The 15,048-nt window shown below is 42.2% G+C and overlaps 1 protein-coding gene across 1 annotated transcript; it reads right to left on the reverse strand.

The window, feature by feature from the left end:
* Window positions 1–3,096: 3,096 nt before the first annotated feature.
* Window positions 3,097–4,647, reverse strand: LOC135496373 (uncharacterized). The gene is made up of 3 exons (XM_064785662.1): window positions 4,467–4,647; window positions 3,700–4,252; window positions 3,097–3,458 (listed from the first exon to the last, which is right to left on the reverse strand). Exons 1-3 carry the CDS (start codon window positions 4,586–4,588, stop codon window positions 3,237–3,239), a joined length of 897 nt encoding a protein of 298 aa, XP_064641732.1. The 5' UTR covers window positions 4,589–4,647; the 3' UTR covers window positions 3,097–3,236.
* Between the last annotated feature and the right edge of the window lie 10,401 nt (window positions 4,648–15,048).

Raw genomic sequence — 15,048 nt, forward strand, 5'->3', positions numbered from 1 at the left:
AAGCTGCTGTTGAAGTCTGTCAATCGGACAACTGCAGAAAAGTCTGACGCCCTAAAAACAGCAGAGCAACATCTCTTGGATGCCACTACAGAAAGAAGCCTGTACAACGCCAAGGTGAAAGACTGCAAAGATGCCCTTGACCAGCACAGCATCACTGACCTGAACCGTCCTGGGAACAACATACCAGATTCATCAGTTGAGGCTGAGGTGAGTACATGTACCTGACAGAAACATTGGCTTAAAATAACATTATCGTTAGATTGCATTACTCATGTTCATATCAACATCAAACATAAAAGTCTGTTCAATCTTTTTCAGGTTCATTACAGCTTTGACTTCGCCCAGCAGATCCATTATCCACACGACCCGATGCAGCCAGGACCCATTTTCTTCAAGACGCCGAGAAAATGTGGTGTATTTGGGATGATGACAGAAGGTATACCCAAGATGGCGATCTTCTTGCTGGATGAAGCCACCAACGTCGGCAAGGGTGCGAACTGTGTAATCTCTCTGTTGGATTTCTTCTTTGACAATTACGGTTTGAAGGAAACAGTGGCCCATCTTCATGCAGACAACTGTTCTGGTCAAAACAAAAACAATGCGATGGTGCAGTACCTGTCTTGGCGAGTGCTGACTGGCCGACACTCTGGGGTCAAGTTGTCGTTTATGTTGGCAGGGCACACCAAGTTTGCCCCAGATTCTATGTTTGGTCTGTTCAAACGAAAGTTTCGATCAACGAAGGTGGACTGCCTGGCCGACATAGAACAAGTTGCCGTTGATGCTTCCCCACGCGAAGTTCTCCTCACACAGCTCTGTGGCAATGAAGCTGGAGATGTCATTGTCCCTGTCAGGCAATGGGACACTTACCTGAGCCAGTTCTATCGAAAGCTGCCAGAGATCAAGCCGCTCCACCACATCGAGTTCCTCCAGGATGGCTCTGTCAACACTCGCTACATGAGTGAATCTAACACTGTCAGTCAGAACATTCTCAAATGTGATCGTGCTGATGTTGGGCAGGGGAAACCTGAGGTCATTGTTCCGAAAGGTTCAAATGAGCAACGTGTTGCGTACCTGTACAACGATATCCGAGAGTTTGTGTCGGACGAGTGCAAGGATCTCGTGTGCCCAAAACCAGCTGCTGCAATGGATGTTGATCAACAACGTGATGGTCCTCCTGAGGATGTACTTCCAGTTCCGGTGCCAGAAGTCGCTACTCCAACTCCTGGTCGAGGCCGAGCTGCTCAAAATCGTGGACGGGGTCGTCCTAAGAAGACACCAAGAGGCCGTGCTGCAAAGAGGCCTAGGACAGAATAGACTGTTTCCGCTATTTGTAGACTTTAGGCGTGGCTTACACTGTTGCCATGGTAATTATTGAAATTGACACTAGTACTATCTTCTCTTGAATTCTAGGCCACATCTTTTATCAGAAATGGAAGTTATAAGCCTGTATTGTGTACTGTATGATTGAAAAATTGTGATCGCCTTTACATGTAGGCGTGGCGTGGTGTACACTGTTGCTATGGTAACCATTGAAATTGACAGTACTAAAATTATCACCTCTTAATGCTGAGCCACATGGTTTTAATCTTTATCAGAAATGGAAGTTATACTATAGTAAGCCTGTATTGTGTACAATCTCGGTCAGAAGTTATTAACCACCTGATATTTGTAAATTACTCCGTTATTCCCCAATATTTTTTCACCAATTTCTGATGCATGGTAGTTAGGTCATTTGTCCATCATTTGGCAAAATGATTTTTCTGATCAATGGGCGGACTTCGGTTTTGTCGTTGTTCAAAGATTACCGGTCCAATTGAGATTTTCTTAAACTCTGCAATTCCTGAAAATTTTCACCTGTAACATCTTCTTGTTACTGCATAGATGGATATTACCATCAAACATTTTCAAAATATTTGATTTTTTAACGTGAAAATGGCAACTTTGTTGGGATTTTGGCACTCTGTTTCTGTGTCCAGTGAACAGCACTCTGAGATGACCCCTTTCTATAGTTTGGTTTAGTGGTTTTCCTAGACTTCATCAGTTTCATAATTGACATCCTGATTGAATGGTTGAAACTGACCTGCATTCATCCTTTAGGAAGAACATGGCATGGGGTTGTAAGATCGCCTATTATATTAGGCCTTGGCCATTGAAAATACTCTCAGTATCTCCTGAATAGCCAGGATGAACCTGGAAAGCACCCAAGTTTTGATCTGTTCAGTCTGCTGTCAACACATGTTTTGATATGCCGAGGACACATGGCTCAAGAGAACTTTCTGAGTATCAGAAAGGTCAGTTGATGTCATTGAAAGCTGCAGGGAGGAGTAATCGAAATGTGGCAAGGGAAATTGGTTGTTCTCATGCAACAGTGCAATTTTGGTGGACCCGCTTCCACAATGAAGGAAATCTTCATCGCTGAGAAAGACCAGGTGCCCCAAAATGCACCACTGAACGAGAGGATAGACAGCTTGTTAGGCAATCGAGGATGCATCCGTTCAAAAATGTGAAATCCTTAAGAAATGATGTGGGTTTGAGGGCCAGCCTTTCAACTGTTAAGCGGCGCCTCAGAGTGGCAGGACTAAACGGTTGCATTGCAGCACAGAAGGACAAACTAACTGATGCCCACAAGTTGAGCAGATACAACTTTGCAGTGGCTCATCAAGACTGGACTATTGAACATTGGCGTCAAGTTGCATTCACTGATGAGAAGACACTGATCGAGCATACAATTTTTACCCCAGGTACCAAATGTCTGGAATGTTTGTCATAGTATTTGGATACTACAGCAATGCTCCAAGACAGGTATTTTAGGTCTATAATATCATTTTCAATGGCGTAAAATGGCGTGAAATCCCTTCATTGTTTTACAGTTGATCAATTAAAAAATAAGGGTAAATACCGAAAACAAAAATTGCGATATCTCGGCTTATAATTGGTCAATCTGAAAAATTTAAGAAGTTCTGAGATTGTTGTCCCAACAGCTTTCAGATAAAGTCATTTTTATGACTCTACCTAAAAGTTCATTTTTTGAGTGGGTAATGCTACTACCACTGGGGTACTTTTGATGTTGAAAAATTGGATCAATGGGTAATTTTTACAAAACACATTTTTTGATGCATCCTGATTTCGTCATGCGTGGGTGGATTATAAACTAACAATTTTTCAGCCTTAGGTAATTACATTTTATTTCATATACTTTTGACTAAGTAAGTTTGTACATGTTTTGCAATCTCTATTCATGATTGAGGTAACAGTGACATCACATGGAGTCTCATTTGTCTATATGAGTTTAAACCCCATTCATCATCATTATTGTTTGGGTCAAACTGCTCACAGATTCTTGTAACCAGTTCCTCCTCAATTGGTATCAGGATATTCGGTACCACAATCTCATTGGCCACACGGTCTTCAAGTGGAATTGGTGCATCTGGGTCCAAGCCGAAGTGCAGAATTTCAGTCTGTAAAGATATATTAGTGCATTACATACATTATATATGCAAATTCTAATTAGTTATGTTATGATATAATTTTGTTTAAAAGATTTAATTGTTATGATAACCAGTCATTTATGTTTTGATACATTCTTTGAAATACACAATATTTTTTGAGAAAATTGTTGTTGAGTTAGTATTCTACTAGAGACTGCAGTGTCCATGTGATCGAAACTACTTATATATTTTATTGCTTAACTAAATATACCTGATTCAGTTCTTCGAAATATTCCCTTGCAATAAGATCCGGTCCACCAAGAGTAGATAGGCCTTTGATGAAAAGTTGCCTTGGTGTCATATTCCTCTCCGTGCGAATTTTGTGACTGTTCCACACCTCGGTGAATCTAGCCAAAGTCTCATTTAATCTTGGGCAATAGATGTGATGGAGGCAGAATAAGTCTACACTATTTTCACAGTCTAAGATGCCTTCATCTTCCATGTGACTGAAAAGCTGATAGAAGGTGGAAACTACAATTGTGTAGACATCGCGCCATAACCTCTCAATACGAGAGTTGTGAACACTTCTCCCAGTGATGAATGATCCACGATTAGGACCACGCATCGGATGAGAAAGCATCCACATGGCTATATCACGATTCTCCACCCCTTTGTCAGCGCGAACCCTTGATGGAAGTCCCCAGGTTTTGACAGCTTCCTGGAAGACACTGAGCACAGTAGATGACTTGTTGTTAGTACTGCAGCTCAAGTATACAATAAGACGACTAAAGCCATCTATTCCGCCATGTATGATCAGTTTCCATCTGAAAGAGTTGAAAGAATAAATGAAATTAACACTTTTATCATGTTTATATTGCAAAATTTAAAAAAAACAACTTTGTCCAAACACTTTGGTTTTTAAACAAAGCCAGAAATTATTGTTTCTCACTTCAGTTTAGTTACAAAAGAATTGCCCACTTGAAGCTGAGCAACAGTTTCCTAAATAGTATTGAAGTAGAATAACCCAATAAAGCTCACTGTATTAGTTTGTGATGTCCATCAATATGCCACAAGGACAAAGGTGACTTCACCCAAAACTTGCGTCTTCTTATATTCCGAATTCTTCGAATGTTGCATCCGTCGGGATCAACCCTCCACATGGAACATCGCAGTCTGTACTGTTGTACCCGAATTCCCTGCCTCCGAAGGTCACCCTCGATTGTCTTGAATCCTGGAATGAGTGCATGCATATACAATGTACAATGTAGATATCTTACTGAACTGTTGGAATAAAGCATAAATAATGTCAAGCTGTGAAAATTTAATCTTATTTTACACTTGGTTTCAAATAACTTATGCCAAAATATGTGTACTTAACTATGCACTAGTCTATGTACCCAATTTTACCTACTTTGTAAAGTGTTAACAGTACATGTATATTCAAAATAGTTTGGAAGGACAAAATTTACTTACCAGCATTGGAATTATTCATCCAAGTCAAATTATGTCCCTATACCCTACATCACAGGTTATGAGACTTAGGTCATGAGGTGGGGAGAGTTGTATATGTATGAACACTGCCCCTCCTTCATTTTTGTCCTTTAGGTCTATAGAACCCCTTAAAAAACCAATAGCGGTGTCGTGAAACTTTGATATAGGCCTACACAGGGAGGGGATGATGATGACCATATGGAGTTTTCTTTGAGAAGTTTCTGCTCAGAGTATGACTGTTTTTCTGGAAGATCCACTTAGAGCTCGATTTATTTTGCCTCTCCCAAGGATGAGGAGACTCCTTATCCAGTGTGGAATCTGGATTGAGTGAAGATTATTGGTTGGAGGCCTCGGTTGGGCAAAATAAATTGAAATGTTAACCAATCAAATGGAAAACTTACCCAAGAGATATTCAATCTGTTCTTTGACTCCGGGAAGATGTAGTTTTGGCCTACCCCGGCTGCGGTTGCCATTGCCATTGGCATTATCTGGCAAGACTGGCGCTGGACGTGGTCGTGGAATGCTCACAGTGTTCTCAAAATGCTCTCGCAGCAAATTTAATATCTGTACCAGAAGAGTTGGAATGGACTCTAGATTGACATCCCCAATGCATATTTCAGCACAGTCTCTAGCCAAAGATTCAACCATGAAAATCACAGATTCCTCTAAATTTACCTGTCGTTCTATACATATTTCCACCTCAACGAGAACGCGCTTAACACGGTCTGCTAAGTGCAAAAGCAAGGCCATTTGAAGTGCGCCTACTACATTACAGTTACCAATTGGTAAATCGTATGTCGCTTAGAGCAAAAACAATAATCATCAAGACACAAGAGAACCGCGATGCGGGAGGCTGAGGAACCTTATATGCGACAGCAGTTATCCGACAGCACTTATCCGACAGCACTTATCCGACACTAGTTATCCGACACTAGTTATCCGACACTAGTTATCCGACGGCACGTTTATGCGACAGTAGTTATACATTCGCGTTATGTTCTTTGTAGGGGTCGCGAGTTAGATACGCGCGTTTTGCTCTGTACGCACGGGTTGCTCTACACACACACACGAGTCGCCAGTTATAAAGACGCGTTTTAGGACATCATTTAATGCCGAAATAACCGCCCATAGATGTCGCTCGTCAAGAAAGTACTGTTAGTAGCAGTTGAAGGCCAAATTGGGGCGGGAAAAACAACCTTGCTGTCGAGTCTTGATCAGCTCTACAAACAACATCCGAATCCTCTATTTTCGTTTTCTTATATCCAAGAAGGACTAGACAAATTTACGACCTTTGGTCAACACAATCCGCTCGCGCTGGCCTATGCTAATCCAAAAGAGAACGTTGCCCTAGCCCAGATACATATTACCCGTAGCATAAACTCTGTCATCAGGAAAGGATTTAAACTTTTGGAGAATAGTTCCATTTCTGACGACTCGAAGATATACCATGTTGTAGTCACAGACAGAAGTCTGCTCGGACCTTTTCCTTTCGTCGAATGTGCAACTCAGTTAGGTTCTATCGGAAATTTCGGGAGAGACTATTTGCGAGCCGAGACCTTGCAGTTTGCTCGTCGCACGCTATTTAAAATCGGTCTCCCTGAAGGTTACAACGGCATTTACTACATCGATGTTGACTCAGAGGTGTGTCTAGATAGAATCCAAGCCCGGGCCCGAACATACGCGAGCCTAGTTGATAAGACTTATTTAGACACTGTGGCCGTGCAATATCGTCTTCATCTCGATTGGTGAACCGACGTTGAGGGCAGACAGTACTTCTGCGGGGATAGAAGCAATGTGATTAGAACTGCCAATCCAAGTGCGACACATTTGCTCAGTTTTCTCGAGTCTCTAGTAAAGACGGTTGAGAACAAACAAATAAGCATGTGGTAACGCTGTTCTGGCACCTCTTAGTAAGAGACTTACCGCTGATATTTAGACTCCATTCGTTGCTTTCCTAGTCTTTGAAGATCAGCGCAAAAAAGCAGATTCCTAACACGGTCGAGCAGGGGTTTTTCTCTATCGAGAAGACAAGCTCTGCTAATGAAAGAAAACCAGATCCACCAAAGATTGGAACCCACAGCAAATCAGAAATCGCAAGAGAACCGAGAAAAGGAGAAGTCGCCAAAAAAAGAAAACATCATGACAACAATACTCCAATCGGAGGTGCCACTAGCGAAGTCATCAAACGTAAACGCGGAAAACATACTCCCTGCATTCGAATAGTTCTACGCCATGGAAACATACAAATATGCAAACATAAACATAAAAAGAGTCAGTTCAAAGATGTGAGTAAAGCCCCCGGAGAGAAAGTCAGATTCGAGGTGCCACCAGAAAAACAGCATGCTTCAGTTCCATCGTCGTCTGTAGAGTCCAGTCGGTCCTTGAGTGAAGTAGCGGCGGGAACAGAGCTCGTCTCCTGATTGCATTCTCGTCAAGCGCCATCGCCGTATCCAACGCCGGTCAAGCCCCATTGCCTTATCCGACGTCCACTACTACTACTACTACTGCTACAACTAACTCACGGACGAAAGCACCTCCCATGCACACAATAAGCGAAAATGAAGATGAAGAGGACAACGAAAGTGACAGCAGTGACGAATCGGAAGTCCAGAGCAGCAACTCAGAAGAAGGCACAGCGTCGCAGAGGGAGATTCCGAGAGCGACTCCAGCGAGGAAGAGAGGCTCGAACGTGGCGTCAAAGCTTAGTAGACAAGTGCAAAATGAAAAACGAAACCAGATATTTTCTAAAATCTATTGTAACCCTCGGCATCCGGCGAGCTTTGGGTCCATTGATCGCCTGTTGACGGCTAGCAAACGGCAAGAACCATCCATTAAACGACGAGACGTTGTACATTGGGTGAGCGGGCAAGACACTTATACACTTCACAGACAAGCAAGACAAAAATTCCAACGTCGTAAAACAATTGTCCCCGGAATCGATCATCAATGGTAGATTGATTTAGTCGATGTCCAAAATTTACAAAAACACAACAATGGAGTAAAATATTTATTAACAAAAATCGATGTGTTCAGTCGTCGAGCTGCGGCTCTGCCGCTCCGTACGAAAACAGGGCGTGAAGTGGCCCAAGCTATCAAAAAGAGAGCTCTTTGAGCAGGAGAAGGTGTACCCTAAATATCTTCACAGCGACCTTGGAAAGGAGTTCCGAAATGCAAGTGTCTTGAAGTTACTAGAAGACCTCGGCATAAAGCTGTTTTCTGTGCACAGTGAAACCAAAGCGGCACTTGTTGAAAGGTGGAATCCCACACTCAAGTCGAAAGTTTACAAAATGTTCACAAACAATACCCGGTGTTACATCGATATCCTCCCGGATCTCGTTGAGAGCTATAACAATAGCGTACATAGAATAACAAAACTAGCCACGAACCAAGTTAACGCGAGCAATGAAAAAGCCCTTTGGCTCCATATATATGGTAAAGAATTTCCGACCAAGACAAACTTCAAATTCCAGAAAGGGGATACTGTATGAGTCAGTCAACTTGCGCAGGTGTTGGAAAGGGTTACAAACCGCAATACACAACAGAATGGTTCGTAGTGGCCCATCGACGTAGTACCAAGACTCCGACGTATAAATTGCGTGATGAACACGGGGAACTCTTAGATAGCAGTTTCTATGAGGAGGAAATGCAACGAATCCAACGTCCATCCGATGCATCGGCCTTTCACGTAGACATTCTAAAAAAGCGACGCAGGAATAAAAAAACTGAATATTTTGTCCATTACCTCGGTTGGCCGGACAGCTTTGACGAATGTATCCCTGCCAGACAACTCCAAAATGCGTAAACAACCGTGTGTCAAGCGGGCCAAGGGAGGACAACGACGTTTCCGAAAGCGTATTCGACGCACGGATCAAACGTGAGTTTGGTATGGTATCTGTCGGACCTCCACTTGCGGGGAAAACCTTCTTCACCACGCAATTGATACAAAACGCAGAACGGATAATCGATAAACCTTTCGATAATATATACTGGTTCTACGGAGAACCTAAAACGGTAACAAAATTGGAACAGGAGGGAAAAATAAGAACAGTCGCAGGGTTACCCGACAATTTGGACGAATATATTCACTCTGAAGACCCTCGCACAGGCAAGCGTCAGCATGGATTAATGATTTTCGATGATCAAATGCAAAGCGTTTCTAACAGTGAAGAAATCAGCCGTCTGGTAACAAAGAAGTGTCAACATGCATCGGTAAGCTGGATCATACTCATGCAAAACATATTTCATCACGGTAAGACTCTAGTAACAATGCTTCGGTGTTGCCACTATCTCGTGCTCTTCAAAAGCCCTTTAGATCAATCCACCGGACACCACCTGGCTCGTCGTATTCTACCCAGTCAACCGGAAACGTTTATAAGAATCTACGAGGCAGCGACGCAAAAACCAAACAGTTACTTATTCGTGGACGGACATCAAAACACGCCTAGCATAGCTCGTTTTCGTACGGTCATTTTTGGTGACTTTCAAAAAGCCTTTGTTCCGCTCGCATGGAGGACTGGAAGAGCGCGAAAGAAATAGACATTCAAAACGTTTTACAACAAACCAAATATTTTTAGAAAAATTCTCATAAGGAAGGGGAAGGGAGGGGAGGAGGAGGAAGATAGAAGTAGTCAGTGGAACTCTTTTGCCATATATATACGTATATGTATAGTACACTGTAAAAAGTGAGAACACATGGAACATGTTCAGAACACACACGGAACACGTTCCCTAGGTACGCAGAAAAAGAATTCTGAGATGACGTGTTCAGAACGTGTTCAGTGAAGGATCAGAACACATATCATTTTCTGTGAACATGCGCAAGCTGAACAGGGAACACTGCGAACGCGTCCGCGGTGTTCTCCCCACACGGCGAACGCGTTCTGAGACCATCCCTCGGCCTTGCTTCCATTTTTCCGCCGCCATTGTGAACTTTCTCAAACTGAGCCGCGAACTGTTCTGCGAAAATGGTGAGTTTTTATAGATTTTGTATCGATTTCAATGCATGCAATTGGTCAAGTAATGCCAGTCGATGTTGTAGAACTGATATTAGCGTTAGAAGAAGAGCCAAGGCGTCGCCAGCAGCTGCTTGAAGAGACTGACTGACAGCGCGACCCTACAACAATCATCCGACTATTGAATGTACACATCAATGTATAGGCTGACACATGTATGGCTGCATGAATTGATGCATACATAATGTACGTGTCCAGGCGGATTGTCAAAACTGTATTTCTCAGTGCCTGTAGTTCTCTTTTTTTACTTTCAGATCTACTAGTGTGTCCCCACAGTAGCTGCTATTTCTATTTTTGCTGCTTTTCAGTTTCACAGTCATGCCTGCTATTTTATTTTTTGATGGAGATGATTTCATCGTTGCCCTTGAATTTTGCTCACACTGTCAGTTTGATGTGTCTGATTCGGAGATTGGTATCGGTAGCAGCACGAGATTCAATCAGATTGCCTTTCATGACAGATGTAGCGAACTGGAGTGTCTACAAAGATATTGTGAATCGAAAGGACTAGCTCATGCACTTCTGTTTTCAGCAGATGAGGTACTGGTGCTCATTTATTCAAATTAATATATGCGCTTATATTTTCAAAGATGTTCCATTGTGAAATGTGTCCATTTTTCTGTGAAGATGCCGGCATCTTTATGAAGCATGTTGTACGACATCACAGACATTCAGCCAGATTTCGGGTAACGTGCAACATTTGTGGAGCTACATTCAGTAAATGGGAATCAATGAAAACCCATTTGAAGCGTCATCATAATGAGTTAGTTGATGAAGGTGATTCATTGCCAGATGATAAGGCTAATAATCCTGAACCGGATATTTCAGGGCATGCACAAGCCTCCTGTGATTACACTGACCCTGTTGTAGGTTCATCTGATGGTGTTGGCAATGGCGATGGGGACAGGGACAGTACTGATGTACATCAGAGTGAAGAGGATGACTCCTATATCCAAAATCCAATGGACATATCTGACCCTTCCATGCCTAAAGTACCTGAAACAAACCCGATCTTGTATGGCTGTGCTACCATGCTGCTGAGAGTAAAAAGTGATATGGCAAGACCAGAAGATTTCTTGTCTAGCACACAAGCCATTATAACTGACATTCTCAATAATAAAGAGAAGTTACTGTTGGAAAAGGTTCCTGATTTGACTGAAGACCAAAGAATGGCAATTTCTCAGTGTTTGAAACCTGAACATGAGACTGATTTTATACATGAACATTTGGGATCAGACTGGAAGAGAGATAGATTCCTCAGAAATCATTTGCACTTGGTAGAGCCTAAAGCAATAAAACTTGGTCAGAGTCTTGTGACAAAAAAGGTCAAGGGTAAAAGGAAAATAGTGTTCACTGACTGTTATGGCTATTACATTCCCTTCCTGAAAAACCTACAAGCACTTCCCTCGATGCCAGAGGTTGAGGACGAGGTTTTGCTCCCTCATTTTAGTCATGACACCACAATGAGAGATGTGATTGATGGTGATTACCTCAAATCTCATACTATCTACAATGAAAATCAGACAACATTGGCCATTTGTGCCTATGAAGATGACTTAGAAATTGCCAACACCTTGGGAGCACACAAGAAGATACACAAGGTCATTGTTCTGTACTATCGCCTTTTGAATATCAGGCCAGAAAAAAGGTCAAAACTTCAGGGTATTCAGCTGATTGCTGTAGCAAAAAGGTCCCACACAAACAAGTTTGGTTTTGAGAAGGTTCTTTAAAATTTCACTGAAGAGCTGAATACATTATACACTGGGCACACCTTTGACACTGGTGATGGCTGCCAGCTTGAAGCCAAGGGTTTTCTTGCAATGGTTACTGGTGACACACTTGCACAGCAAGAAATTGGTGGTTTTAAGCAAGGTGTTGGAACAGCCTTCAGACCATGCAGAACATGTGAAGCAGACTCTGATTCAATTGCAGACGGCCTCAGCCATGCACGTTTTCAAGAGCGGGATCAAGATGAATATCGAGACCGATGCCTCGTCTTGGAAACGCCTTCCACGAAGCAGACTAGAAAGTACTGGTCACGGGAGTACGGTATGAATTGCCGTAGTGTTCTAGATTCTTTGACTGGATTTGATGTCACAAAATGCCTTTTTCATGATCCTATGCATGTCATTCTAGAAGGAGTTGCTCCTTTGAATTTTCATCTTATGTTGAAGGAATTGGAATTAGAAATATAAAGTACAGAGAAAAAAATTAGAAAAAATGTATCACTCTTATATTAGACCAATTTTAGAATACGCCAACGTCGTATGGGATGGTCTTCCTGATTACCTAGCTACTAATTTGGAAAAGGTGCAGGTCAGTGCCTTACGTATCATCACTGGAGCTACCGTGAGTTGCTCCAGTGAAGATCTTTATTTAGAATCGGGTTACACCATGCTTATTCATCGTCGAAAGATTCATAGATTAGTTATGTTTTACAAAATCATTCATGGCGAAACACCAACCTATTTGAGACAGTTATTACCTCCCAGGGTGGGTGATAATCGTGTATACAATCTTCGTAATCAAGATGACTTTATACCATTTCTGTGCCGGACTGAGTATTATTATCGATCATTTTTTCCCGCTACAACCAGGGATTGGAATAGTCTACCAAGCGAAGTTAGAAATGCGCCCTCAATTGGAATATTCAAAAAAATGTTGTGTCATTTGTTTTGTCAACCTAAACCCCCAGCCTGGTACTTCTTTGGTACAACGAGAGAGAGGAATATATATCACTGTAGATTAAGGACTGGTTGCAGCGGGTTGAATTATCATTTATTTATAAATCATGTCATTGCTGACCCGTCTTGTAATTATTGTTTCGACAAGCCAGTTGAGAATCCATATCATTACTTTTTTCACTGCACTCGGTATACTGCGCAGAGACATCAGTTGGTACTTGAACTCGAGGATAGATTTCCTCCACCTAGAATTTTACCGTATACTGTACAGGATTTTCTTTTTGGTAACGAGGCTTACTCCCATGATACAAATATATCTATATTTTCAGTAGTTCAAACTTACATTAAAAGAACACGCAGATTTACTCGCTGATATCTCTGCACATTATATCTTGTGATATCTGACCTTGGTCAATTACAGTTGTCCATCTTGTGTTTTATGTAATTTGTAAAGAGTGTAATGAGGGGGCATAAGCGTTAAGCATATTGCTTTTTTTATGCCTCCTCTTAATCATAAGATTGATTAATAAATTTACATATATATAAAAAAGGAATTGGTCACAACACAAGGGTATGTTCAGCTGAAGGAGATAAATGGAAGGATTGAGCATTTTGAGTACTCAGAATGCTTGACAAGCCAGTTGTATTCAATGAGAACATCTTGTCTTCTCCAGCAACTGGGAAGCTTGGTCAGTCATCTGAAAATATGAAGAATCTCATGGTCATTTTTCCATTCCTTCTTGGTGACAAGATTCCTGAAGGTGATCCTCACTGGAAGAATTTCTTACGATTGCGAGAAATCATGTTGCTGTGCTTCTCCCCAGTGGCAGATGAAGATACCATTTTCTCTCTGCAGCACTTGATTGCCACATACCTTCATGTGTTCAAAGAGCTATACCCGGGTGTATTCACTCCAAAAATGCACTACCTCACCCATTTTCCGAAGCAGATCGAGATGTTTGGGCCAATCCGATTTCATTCCTGCATGCGCTTTGAGGCAAAGCATGCCATGCTGAAACAAAGGAAATGGAAAAACTTCAAGAATGTCCCCCTGAGTATTGCTACTCTCCACCAGAGATGGATGTGCCTGATGCAGTTGGGTCCAAATGGTACACGTGCCATTAATTATCTCTCCCTTGGTGATGAGGTTCGAATTGATGGTCCCGTAGAACCGATGAAGAAGTTTGTATTCTATTGCAGAGAAAGTTGGGTCTTCAGAATGTGAATCCTTCCTATGTGATTTACAGTGCTAAAAAGGTGGTTGTGGATGGCCTCATCTATAACCCTGGCACTATTCTAGTGAAAGGGTTTGATGGTGATGAATTTCCTTGCTTCTGGTGTATTTCTGAGATTCTTGTTATCAAACATCACAAGCTCTTGTGCTGTGTTGATATGAAGGTGGTCCTATATGATGATCATGTCTGTGGTTATGCCCTCCAATTTGGTGCAAACAGGGCATACCGGCTGATTGATGAGCTGCAGTATCCTTGGCCTCTCCCTGTGCATTCTTTTAATGGAAGGCAATTTGCTGTGTTGTCGAATACAGGAAAGTGTGCACCTGTGTAGATACCGGTACATGCCATTCTGGTTCATACATCTGCCTTTATCTGGAATTATATCTTCACAATTATCTCTTCTTTACTAAATCGCATAAATTTTAGCAAGATATTTGACCAGTCTCAGTTTTTTTGTCAGGAGAGAAGGCCATTCAAGTACTCTAATCTCCCACTTACCTGTCCCATTCCTGAACCCGGAAAATCATCAGAAAATCCTAAGTCCAATAAAATGGGGTGGGGTATGGTCGGAAACAGAATGCCCTGGATCAATATTATAATTGTTCTGTCGACTTCCTTGTCACACCCCAGAGCCTGGCAAAGAATTACACTAGGCCTAATCGGGTGAGGTTACGGATGACCTCAGTGACATAACAATTACGTATTCTCCAAAACAGTACAAGAGAAGTTGGACAGTTCTTGTGTACTCATTGATGTTTTTGTCAGAGGTTCGATTTGTTAATCAACGAGATGCGTTTGTTTTGGATTTTTTGCTTTGCCATTGGATTTTGGGTCGTGAATTCGATGGATAACGGTGACGACGGTGATGGTGGCGGTAATGGTGGGCATGGTGATGGTGGTGACGACGGAGGTAATAATGGTGCGGCTAACGAAGGCCAAGAAAGGAGACATCTTCATGGCTACAGCTTGAATCAGCGTTTGGACTACGTGGATACTTTTAGGCTGCACCATGCGATGGGCATTGCGCATGCCCGGTCTTGTCGTTCTTTTGCCGTACATCACCGCATCCATCCAAGGACATTCTCAAGATGGCTAGACCAGTATGAAGAGATGTCGGAACGCCGTGACAGGTGCACCCAAATTGAGAGGAGACAGCGGAGGATTCGGCAGCATGGCAATGATGAACAAGGTAACTCATTTT

The sequence above is a fragment of the Lineus longissimus genome, chromosome 11, assembly GCF_910592395.1.
Source record: "Lineus longissimus chromosome 11, tnLinLong1.2, whole genome shotgun sequence".
Taxonomy (NCBI): Eukaryota; Metazoa; Nemertea; class Pilidiophora; order Heteronemertea; family Lineidae; genus Lineus; species Lineus longissimus.

What these genes read in the sequence shown, in the direction of transcription:
- LOC135496373 (XM_064785662.1), bottom strand. Translation starts at nt 4,588, where the DNA reads ATGTGGAGGGTTGATCCCGACGGATGCAACATTCGAAGAATTCGGAAT. An exon ending in GGACATCACAAACTAATACA is followed by an intron (nt 4,253 to 4,466) that starts GTGAGCTTTATT and finishes CAACTCTTTCAG; the next exon opens with ATGGAAACTGATCATACATG. An exon ending in ATTTCGAAGAACTGAATCAG is followed by an intron (nt 3,459 to 3,699) that starts GTATATTTAGTT and finishes ATATCTTTACAG; the next exon opens with ACTGAAATTCTGCACTTCGG.